Source organism: Leopardus geoffroyi, chromosome A2 (genome assembly GCF_018350155.1).
Source record: "Leopardus geoffroyi isolate Oge1 chromosome A2, O.geoffroyi_Oge1_pat1.0, whole genome shotgun sequence".
In the NCBI taxonomy this organism is placed as follows: domain Eukaryota; kingdom Metazoa; phylum Chordata; class Mammalia; order Carnivora; family Felidae; genus Leopardus; species Leopardus geoffroyi.
In genome coordinates this window covers 1,066,417-1,077,238 of record NC_059331.1, presented here as the reverse complement: position 1 = coordinate 1,077,238, position 10,822 = coordinate 1,066,417, and the positions used below count along the sequence as shown (strand labels likewise).

Sequence of the window (10,822 nt, the reverse complement as noted above, 5' to 3'; positions counted from 1 at the left end):
ACGCCTCCCCTCCCTGCCGCCGACACACACGTCCAGGTGAGTGAGTACAAAATAATTTATTGGAGAAAAACAGAACAACAAATCCAGCACAGCAGTGGTTAACAATGACGATGATTTTTTTTTTTTTTTTTTTTTTTTAACTTTTAAGCCTGTCACCTGAGGGTGGGAGGGACAGGGCTTCTGTTCCCTCTAGCATCTAGCATCGGGGAGGGGGGGGAACTTTGGATGACGTAGTTGGTGCCCACCCCCAAAGCCGCCCCAGTGTCCAGTCTTGATTAAACACTCAGGGCCAAGCGGCCTCTTGGTCCTCCCTCACCCCTGGCTGAAGAGAAGGCCCCCCCAAAACCAGCCCTCTGGGGGGGGGTTGTCTGCCAGGACCACAGTGGGGAGCCGGGACCGAGGGGCAGGTGTGGTTTACTCTGGGAAATGGCCCACGTTCCAGCCGGCGCTGGGCTGGGTAGGGGGAGCCCTGGACTGTGTGTGCCGCACCCCTGCCCTCTGATCTGGGGCCTCGGGTCCTTGGGGTGAACCTCCCTTCACTACCCCAAGCCCCCTTCCCCGGCTGTCTTGGGAGGCGGGCTCTGCCCTGGTGTGAGCTCAGCCCAAGTGGAGTCACAGGCAGGGGTACTGCCCCAGAGCCCGCTTTCACGATTTTTGGGGGGGCCTCTCTGTTCTCTAGGGTCCCGACGTGGGCTGGGAGGGAGGGCTCCACAGATGTGCACCCCCCCCCCATTTCAGGCCGGAGGGAAGGGGGCTGAGGAGGCTGAGGGTGTGGGAGGAGTCCGGCTGGGGGCCTGCCTGGGGGCAGCGGGTGTCTCGAGAGGGCCCTTCGGATCTCAGAAGTTGGGGTACACCCCGGCCCCGCTCCCCCTGGGCGACAAGACTCGAATTGGCTGATTGTCTCTCTCCTGTGAACAAGACACTTGGGAATTCATGCTAGCGTGAAACCAGCCGGGCTGGGGGAGGGGGCAGCGACACCCTCCTGCGCCCAAGAACCAGGAGCTGGAGGCCCAGGCCCCCCCCGCCCCTCGGCTGGCACGGGCAGGTGGCATGTGGGCAGCGGGAGGTGGAGACGGGGGTCTGGGGGTCCGCTGCCTCCTCCGCCTTCCCGTCCCCCTGAGGCCTCGTCCCCCTCCCGCCACTGGACACAGATCCTTAGAAAGGGGAAAACGAACACAGAGCAGCGCAAAGAAGCCCCGACCGAACCCGAACTCGGCACGAAACACAACCATGCGACACGGAATCTTGGGGCCCTGAGCGGCCCCCCCACCCCCCGCCCCACCCCGAGCACAGTAGTCATGCATCAAATCAAATTCCACTGTCTTTTTTTTTTTTTTTCATTTTTCTTCCTTTTTTTTTTTTCTTAAAGTACATTTGAACACAGGACACATAGAATAATAAATACTCTTATAAGACATGACTCCAGAAAACGAGAAACAACACACCAGAGAGAAGAAAGGTGCACCTTCTCTCTTCCTGCCTTTCCTAAAGGACTCGTTTGAATAAGAAATCTGTAAACGCCGGTCCGCGCTCTCCGCCTCCCGCGCTCGCTGCCTTGCCCTTGGCCTCTGACCGCCCGGCTCTCACTGCCCTGACATTCAATATGTCTCCCACGGAACTCTTCAAAGAAACGACATACCATCGTCTGCAAAATTATAATTTAACGGTATAAAGCTTCAAGTCACGTATTCCAAAAACTAGCTAAGGATTTTTTTTTTTATCACATAAACTATACATTAAATATTTTGAGGTATTTCAGAGAAAATTGTCAAAGGCTCGAAGGAGCTGTGCTGGATACGTCATTCCCTGCGTGGAGAATGGTCTTTGGTGACAACAGCTGGGCGTCAGGGGGAGGGTGGGGTGAGGGCCCGCTGGAGGGGGGGGCTACTACGGAGCTGGTGTGTGTGTGTGTGTGTGTGTGTGTGTGTGTGTGTGTTTGAAAGGGACCCTGGACTCTGGGGCTGCTTCTGTGACCCGGGGCTGGTGGGACTTGACCCGATCTGACCACAGGTCACCGTAGTGAGAAAGTTCCACAATCAGAATGGTCCCAAGCCGGTTCCTAACTTTCCAACAGGGGACACAACAGAGACCTCTGGCCTCTGATCCTTGAGCAAATGACTTGCCCAGCACAGAGGGTGGGAGAAGCCCTGTCCCCTGCCAGCAGGAGGTCTGTCCAGTGGGGCCCAGGTGATAGTGGGCACAGAAGGAAGGGGTCACGTCCACCCAGACTCCAGTGCCCAGCGCCACCACAGAAAGGACAGCAGTGTGTGTGCGTGCGTGCGTGTGTGTGTGTGTGTGCGCGGGCGCACGCATGTGCGCGTTTGGGGGGACGGTTGCTGAGCGGGGACAAGGACTCAGGATTCTGCCCCAACACCCAAAGGTTCTAGAAGCATCACTCGGATCGGTTGCTTAAAAAGCCGGGAGAATAGTGAGTCGATAAGGACAAGAGAACATTTCACACACATCTTTGGCTCCAGAAAAAGGCACTCATCGACCTCCGTATCCTGTCTCCCTCCTTCTTCTCTTCTCCCTGTCTCCCTCTCTCTCTCCCTCTCTCTCTCTCCTTGTCTCGCTCCCTCTCTCTCTCTCTCTCTCTCTCTCTCATTGCTAGGGAGCGGGGCGCACCTGAGGGCACACCTGTTCCCAGGCGGGGCATTTCAGCGTCCAGCACAGGTCCTTGGGGGGAATCTTTGGTATCAGGCGTGATTTATCCAATCACAGACAAGAACGTTTGAAGTGAGGTAGCCTTTACCTGGGGGGGGGGGGGCATTTCACTAGAAATGTCTTTTGCATTCTCAAGGGGGGAGGGGGGTGACTACCTCCCTGGGAGGCAGTGGACGCGCCGGGGTTTGGGGGGCGAGGTTCCTTCTAGCCTCCAGGTCTTGAACCGTGGGGAGTGGGGTTCTTGGGATCCAGCTGCCGGCCAGCCTTGGAGGTCACCTTGGAGGTCACCAGGAAGGGAAGAGAGACGAGCTGGGGGTGGGAGGGGGGGGCTCATCTTCATTTCTGACCCTTCCTTCCCCCTTGTCTGTCTTTTTTTTTTTTTTTTTTTCTTTTTGGCAAAAAAAGGAGCAGGCAGGACCCCACCTTCCTCAGCATCGGCTTCAGCTCCTTGGAGAGAGAGTCGCGAGCGCGGGCTCGCCCCCTGCCTCCCCTGCAGGCCCGGCGCCGCCCGGCGGGGATTCCGTGCGTGCGGGTGTCTCCTCCGTGGAATCGGTTTGTTTGTTTGTTTTTTCCTGTTTCCCGGGGTCTGTCTCTCCCTGCGTGTCATCAAGGTGCCGAAAGGTAAAGTGAACTGGCGGCGGGGGTGGGGGCGCCGGGGAGGGGAGGCGTCTGGAATGTACCCGCATGTTTGAGCTCGGCGGCCCCTCCGGGCTGGGACGGGGTGGGGGAGGGCGCCCGCCCATGGGCGCCGGCGGCCCCCGCTGCTGCGACCCCTCCCCAGACGTTAAGGCAGGCGATTCTTGGCACAAGGAACCCCGGCCGCCGGGAGGGGGTGTGGGGCGAGCAGCGGGGTTCTCGGCGGGGGGGGGGGGGGCGGCGGAGGGGGCTGGTCTCGGTGCGGGTGGGGGGGGGCGGGGAGGACCCAGCCCCACGGGCTTTTGGCGACTCGGGGAGGGGCGGGGTCCGGGGCGGGGTCGGTGGGAGGACGGCTGGGGAGGGGGGCGCTCCGCCGGGCCTCCCCGCGTGGGGGGCGGGGGCCGGGGAAGGAGGAGGGGGGCTTATTCTTCGAATTCCTTCTGTTCAATACCCGGTTTATTCTAGTATGTGCTTCTTGACCCGCTTTGGGGGACGCCGCCGCGAGCCCTGGATTTCCTCCGCGGCCCTCGGGGCGCTGGGGCGGGGTGGGGGGGGGGGGCGCGGCGGGCTCCCTTGGGCCTGGAGGGGGCGGGGCGCAGGGCGGAGGGGCCCTTCTTGTGCACGGCGTCCCCCCCTCCCCGGGGCGGGGCACCCCTCCGGCGCCCCCCCCCCCGCCCCTCCCCCCGCCGGGGCTCAGGCCTTGGAGAAGGTGGCGGCGGCGCCGGCGGGGCCCGCGGGGGCGGGCGCCCGGCTCCTCGGCCCAGCGGTTCATGCAGCGGCGCCGCGCGTTCATGAAGAAGTTGCTGACGGTGTTGAGCTCCAGGCCGAGCTGCTGCGAGATGGTGACCTGCATCTCCTTGGACGGCCGCTTGTTCTCCTTGAAGATGGCGATGAGCGTGCGCCGCTGCAGGTCGGTGAACACCAGCCGCTGCTTCTTGGGCTGCAGCGCGCGCTCCTTCTGTTGCTCCTGCTCCTTGCGTTTGCACGCTGTGTTCGCGGGCCGGCGCGGCGGGGACAGACAGGGGACGCGGGTCAGCTCGGCTCGGAGGGGAGGGGGCCGCGCGGGCCTCGTCCCCGCCCCCCCCACCCCGGCTCTGACCCCCCCCCCCACGCGAGGGTTCGGCCCCTTCACCCCCCAGGGCTCTGACACCCCCTCCCACCCACCCCGCTCGGACCCCCCCTCAGGACTCGGTTCCCTAGCCCCAGGGCTCGGACCCCTCACCCCCCAGGGCTCTGACACCCCCTCCCACCCACCCCCGCTTGGACCCCTCCCTCCCCGGGCTCGAACCCCCCTCAAGGCTCGGTCCCTTCCCCCCAGGGCTCAGACCCCTCACCCCCCAGGGCTCTGACACCACCTCCCACCCACCCCGCTCGGACCCCCCCTCAGGACTCGGTTCCCTAGCCCAAGGGCTCGGACCCCTCACCCCCCAGGGCTCAGACCCCTCTCCCCCAGGGCTCGGACCCCTCCCTCCCCGGGCTCGGACCCCCCTCAAGGCTCGGTCCCTTCCCCCCAGGGCTCAGACCCCTCACCCCCAGGGCTCGGACCCCTCACCCCCAGGGCTCTGACACCCCCTCCCACCCACCCCCGCTCGGACCCCTCCCTCCCCGGGCTCGGACCCCCCTCAAGGCTCGATCCCTTCTCCCCAGGGCTCGGACCCCTCACCCCCAGGGCTCGGACCCCTCACCCCCAGGGCTCTGACACCCCCTCCCCCCCACCCTGCTCGGACCCCCCCTAGGGCTCGGACCCCTACCCCCCAGGGCTCGGACCCCTCACCCCCCAGGACTCTGACACCCTCTCCCCCCCACCCCCGCTCGGACCCCTCCCTCCCCGGGCTCAGACCCCCCTCAAGGCTCGGTCCCTTCCCCCCAGGGCTCAGACCCCTCTCCCCCAGGGCTCGGACCCCTCACCCCCAGGGCTCTGACACCCCCTCCTCCCCACCCTGCTCGGACCCCCCCCCAGGACTCGGTTCCCTAGCCCCAGGGTTCGGACCCCTCACCCCCCAGGGCTCTGACACCCCCTCCCACCCACCCCGCTCGGACCCCCCCTCAGGACTCGGTTCCCTAGCCCCAGGGCTCGGACCACTCACTCCCCAGGGCTCAGACACCCCCTCCCACCCACCCTGCTCGGACGCCCCCCCCCCAGGGCTCGGACCCCTCTCTCCCAGGGCTCTGACACCCCCTCCTCCCCAACCTGCTCGGACCCCCCCCCAGGACTCGGTTCCCTAGCCCCAGGGTTCGGATCCCTCACCCCCCAGGGCTCTGACACCCCCTCCCACCCACCCCGCTCGGACCCCCCCTCAGGACTCGGTTCCCTAGCCCCAGGGTTCGGACCCCTCACCCCCCAGGGCTCTGACATCCCCTACCCCCCACCCTGCTCGGACCCCCCCCAGGGTTCGGACCCCTCACCCCCCAGGGCTCTGACACCCCCTCCCACCCACCCCGCTTGGACCCCCCCCAGGGCTCGGACCCCTACCCCCCGAGAGCTCGGACCCCTCTCTCCCAGGGCTCTGACACCCCTCTTCCCCCCCCCAAGGCTCGGACCCCTCCCCCAGGGCTCGGACCCCTTCCCCCCAGGGCTCTAACAACCCTCCCCCCCCCCCGTTCAGACCCCCCCAGGGCTCCGTTCCCTATTCCCCAGGGCTCTGACCCTTCTTCCCCAGGGCTTGGACCCCTCCCTCCCAGGGCTCGGACCCCTCCCCTGGGGCTCGGACCCCCCTAGATCTCAGAAACCCCCCCAAGAACATGGACGGTGCGGAAGCCCCCAGGGCTCCTACCCCCAACCCCCACCCTGAGAGCCCGGATAGTAGGGAAGCCCCCAGAGCATGGACATCCCCCCACCCCCAGAGCAGGGACAGTGGGGAAAAAGACCTGAAAAGGCCACAGGTGAGCGTGGCTCACTGTGTAGACTGGATGGAAGAAGCTGTTAGTGACTAGGTCCTCGGGTGTGTCCCGATCTCCCGGGACCTCCCTGGCATGCTGGGGCAACCCGGGTCTCAGAAGGGAGGTCTGTGCCTCCCTCCCAGGGCGGTCCTCTCAGGCCCGGTCAGCTGAGGGACCCCGTGGCAGGCTGACATTGACGTAGCCCTGACTCTGATACCTAAGCACCCCCTCCCCCAAGAGTCGCCGCCGAGGCCCAGACTCTGCCTCCCTGAAGTGCCCTCGGGATCCTCTGGAACAGGGAGGACCTAAGGGGGCTATGCAGGTCGGACACCCCTGAGAAGGCTGCAGGAGGCCGCCCCGGGCCCCATGGCTGCTGGAACAGGACCCAAAGCCCGAGCTCCAAAGTGGCCCCCTCCCGTCAATGCGGTGAGGCCAGTGGGCGGAAGCGAAGAGGGGCCGCCAGCGTGGGCTCCCTCCCTCCAGGGGCTGCAGCTCAGAATCTGTTTCTCTGCCGTGTACCCCTCGGGGCTGCAGGAGGTGGAGGGCCGCGGGTCCTGCCTCCCCACCCAAGTCCTCACCCCTGAGACTCCATCACCTTCGTAAGTGCAAGTGTGGGGGCACGGGCTATCCTGGCAGATAGATCCCCGCTCCCAGCTCCGGGCCCCCTGGCCCACTGGGGCCACACACCAAACTGGCTTTTTTTTCTTTTTTTGGTTCCGGAACAGTCTGAACCAGATGGCCTGCCAGATCAATGTCCACACACGTCTGCAAGAATAAATAAATGTTCCCTGTGCTGTGGCTCATTTCTCAGGGACAACGGGTGCTCCCGTGAGAACCTACACACCTCTTCCCTCCCCGTCTCCCTCCGACCTGAAATGCACAGCACTTCTAATGGGGCTGTTTCAGGCTTGAAGATTGAACATGAACGAGGGTGAGGTTTGGAGATTGCTGGACAGCTTAGAAAAGCCTCTGAGGAGAGAGAGGGAGGGAGAGAAAGAGGGAGGGAGAGAGGGAGGGAGAGAGGGAGGGAGAGAGAGGGAGGGAGGGAGGGAGAGAAGGAGGGAGGGAGGGAGAGAAGGAGGGAGAGAGGGAGGGAGAGAAGGAGGGAGAGAGGGAGGGAGGAGGGAGGGAGGGATGGAGAGGAGGGAGGGAGGGAGAGAAGGAGGGAGGGAGGGAAAGAGGGAAAGGGAGGGAGGGAAGGAGGGAGGGAGAGAGGGAGTAAGAGAGAGGGAGGGAGGGAGAGAAGGAGGGAGAGACGGAGGGAGAGGAGGGAGGAGGAGGGAGAGAGGGAAGGAGAGAGGGAGGGAGGTGGGAGGGATGGAGAGGAGGGAGGGAGGGAGAGAAGGAGGGAGGGAAAGAGGGAAGGAGGGAGGGAGGGAAGGAGGGAGGGAGAGAGGAGGGAGGGAGGGAGAGAAGGAGGGAGGGAAAGAGGGAAGGAGGGAGGGAGGGAAGGAGGGAGGGAGAGAGGAGGGAGGGAGGGAGAGGAGGGATGGAGGGAGAGAAGGAGGGAGGGAGGGAGGGAAAGAGGGAAGGAGGGAGGGAGGGAAGGAGGGAGGGAGAGAGGAGGGAGGGAGGGAGGGAGAGAGGGGGGAGAGGAGGGAAGAGGGAGGGAAGAAGAGGAAGAGGGAGGGAGAGGGAAGGAGAGAAGGAGGGAGGGAGGGAGAGAGGAAGGGAAGGAGGGAGAGAGGGAAGGAGGGAGGGGGAGAGGGAGGGAGGGAAGGAGAGAGGGGGAGAGGAGGAAGGAGGGAGGGAGGGAGAGAGGAAGGGAGGGAGGAAGGGAAAGGGAGGGAGGGAGGGAGGGAGAGAGGGAGGGAGAGGAGGGAGGGAGAGAGGGGGTGAGAGACAGGGGAGAGGAGGGAGGGAGGGAGAGAAAGAGGGAGGGAGAGAGGGAGGGAGGGAGGGAAGGAGGGAGAGGACGGAGGAGGAAAACAGCAGGAGGAACGGTAGAGGCGCTAGAGGGTGAAAAAAGCGGACCGAGCAGGCCCAGCTCTGACGCGCACGCGCTCTGGGAGGGGTGAGAGAACAGTCCGGTACCCACGAAACAAGAACAGGCTGCTGTTCAACCAAAAGGACAATGAGGAGGGAAGGTGCCCTTAGAACTTAATATAGAAGCGCTGGAAGGTCAACGTGAGGACGGGAGCGTCGAAAGCACGCGTCTCTGGACGTAGGAGGCAGGTGCAGAGCCGGCACGTGGGGGAAAGACGGTCGGTCGTAGGGTAGGGGCAGCGGGGACCCGAGCAGGCCCGTCGCCAGGTTCAAGGACGCCGTCCCGAACCAGAGGAACACATTGCAAGTGGACCGTGGGGGGGGAATCCACGCTGAAGGACACGAGTCCCGTTCGAAAGGGCCCGAGAGGCGCTCAGCTCCATGGACGAGGCACCACCCCCCCCCTCCAGGCTCACCCTGGGGAAATTCCTGAGGCTCAAAGAGAAGCCAGCACCAGCTCGCAGCCAGGAAGGGCAGACATCACGCAAGGGAGCGAGTCAGAGCGCTCAGGAACTAGGAGGCAGTGCAGCGATGCCTCCAAAAAATCTGCGGGAAATTCTATTCAGCTAGAATCGTATGCGCGGCCGGACACCAGGCAGGAGGGTGGAATAAAGACAGTCAGTCGGCGGCTCCAAAAGGTGACTTCCGTGCCCCCTTTCTCAGAAAGCTCCCGGAGGATGAGTTTCACCGAAACGAGGAGGTAAATTAAAGAAAGAAAGTGCGAGGGTGCCTGGGTGGCTCCGTCTGTTAAGCGCTCGACGCCCCGACTTTGGCTCAGGTCATGGTCTCACAGTTCCCGCCTGGGGCTCTCTGCTGTCAGCGTGGAACCTGCTTTGGATCTTCTGTCCCCCTCTCTCTCTGCCCCTCCCCTGCTCACTCTCTCTCTCAAAAATAAAGAAATGTCAAAAAAAATTTTTTTCTGTAAAAAGGAAAGTGTGACTCAAGTGACAGGACAAGGAGAGGCTCCCCAGAAGAGGAGGGGAGAGCCCAGAAGGCCGTGGAACAAAGGCACCCAGGACACGGAGGGCAGCCCCATCCGGCACCAAAGGAAGTGGAAAGCGAACATGACCTAATATGTGTAGAAAATCCTATTGAGTTGGTTTGCATTTTTGTTGGGGGAGAACTTGTGGCTGGCAACCACTAACTCCTGGAAAAACAAAGAGCTGTCCGAGAAAGGAGTTGCAATCCTAGTAGTCTGTGTGGCTCAGCTGTGGGCAGTAGTCCCTGAAACCACAATGATGTGACGCCGAATATTGATTTCGGCAAAGGACTGTTGGCAGCTATAATGAGAAGCTGACAGAGGGAAGGCGTGTGGCGGGAATACGGAAAGGTGGTGACGCCGGACGTGGCGGATGAATGGCGCACCAGGCAGCCCTTTGTGCATAGAAGATGAGGGCAAGAACCTGGGTTCATAGTTGGTCTGCAGAATGAAACGGAAGGGAGTTCAAGGAACAGTCTTGACCTCCCATCTCCTTGGAACTTGGCCACCCTGTGAGGGTCTAGGGAGGGGCCAGGTCCCCCATTCTCTCTAAGAGAAAGCTGGGACTCTGGCGTCAAGTCCAGGGTAAGAGTCAAAACTCAGCCTCGGGCCTTTAAGTTTCCGAACAGGCCCTTCTTGCCCACCTGTCGGAATCGCCAATTCAGTAATTAATCCACTTAATTAATTCGGTTCAGTCACAAATTCATCACGCATTTACCGCGCAGGGTCGGAGATACAAATGCTCCTCGGAAAGCTCACAGAGGGGGGGCCTGGCTGGCTCAGTTGGTAGAGGCTGCGACTCTGGAACTCAGGGTCCTGAGTTCAAGACCCGCGTCGGGCCTAAAGCTTACTTCAAGCAAGCAAGCTCGCTTACACGTCAAGAGCCTTACACGTGTCCTGTTGTTTCATCCTTACGATCATTCCATAAGAGAGTGTCCTCCTCATTTATTCAGAGAAGGCAAGCCACTTGCCCAAGGTGGCCCAGCAGGGGCGGGACAGGAGCCGGGTGGACGCCCCGCCCCCCCCCAATGGGAGGGAGGGAAGGCTGTCTGCTCCAATCAAGTGCCTAGTGGGGGGCCCAGAGGCAGGGGCTGGGGGAGGAGCCAGGCCAAGCAGAGTCATGAAAAAACTTCCCGTTTTGTCGATCACAGCCAAAAAAGAGGCTCCCCTCTCCCCCCTTCCCAGTGTTCAATCTAATTACAGCTCCTCACAGCCCCAATCGATCTGGGCTCCAGTCAGAGCTGTTTACCAGGAGCAGCTTTTGTCCTGGTTTCCATCCCCCGCGGCCCCCCAGCCCAGCCTGGAAGCTCGGAGGTGTGAGCGCCAGTGGTGGGGGGGGGGGGAGGCAGCCCAGACGCGCCTCCCCCCATCAGCACACCCTCCCCGCCGCCACCTTCCCCTCCTCGGCATCCTGTCTGGTGTCCGGGATCACCCCACCAGCCCCAAAGGCCACCGCGGTCCTTGTGCGGCCCGGGCTCCCCGAGAGGAGGCCAGGCTGCGGGCATGAGCCCCTTTCCGGAAGCGAAAGCCCAGGCTTGGAGAGAAGGGCTGACCCGGAGGAGGGGCTGGGGACGGGGAGCCTCGAGGAGGAGCCCGGACGTCCCAGGAGCGCCAGCCTCCTGTGGCGATGCCACTGCTACGGCCACCTCTTCCGCGACGATCTCCACTGGGGGACAC

General features: G+C 63.0%; 1 protein-coding gene and 1 long non-coding RNA gene across 2 annotated transcripts in view; both read right to left on the bottom strand.

The window, feature by feature from the left end:
• Positions 1–41: 41 nt before the first annotated feature.
• On the bottom strand, positions 42–3,560 carry LOC123605025. Its single transcript, XR_006715552.1, has 2 exons — positions 3,088–3,560; positions 42–2,973 (listed from the first exon to the last, which is right to left on the bottom strand). It is a non-coding gene; the product is annotated as an uncharacterized LOC123605025 (long non-coding RNA).
• Positions 3,561–3,699: 139 nt separating this feature from the next.
• ONECUT3 (one cut homeobox 3) overlaps positions 3,700–10,822 on the bottom strand; it is an 8,657-nt gene continuing 1,534 nt past the window's right edge. The window contains 2 exon segments of the mRNA XM_045491036.1: positions 3,700–4,047; positions 4,049–4,341. Coding sequence (XP_045346992.1) covers positions 3,994–4,047; positions 4,049–4,341 — 347 coding nt within the window. The 3' untranslated portion in view covers positions 3,700–3,993.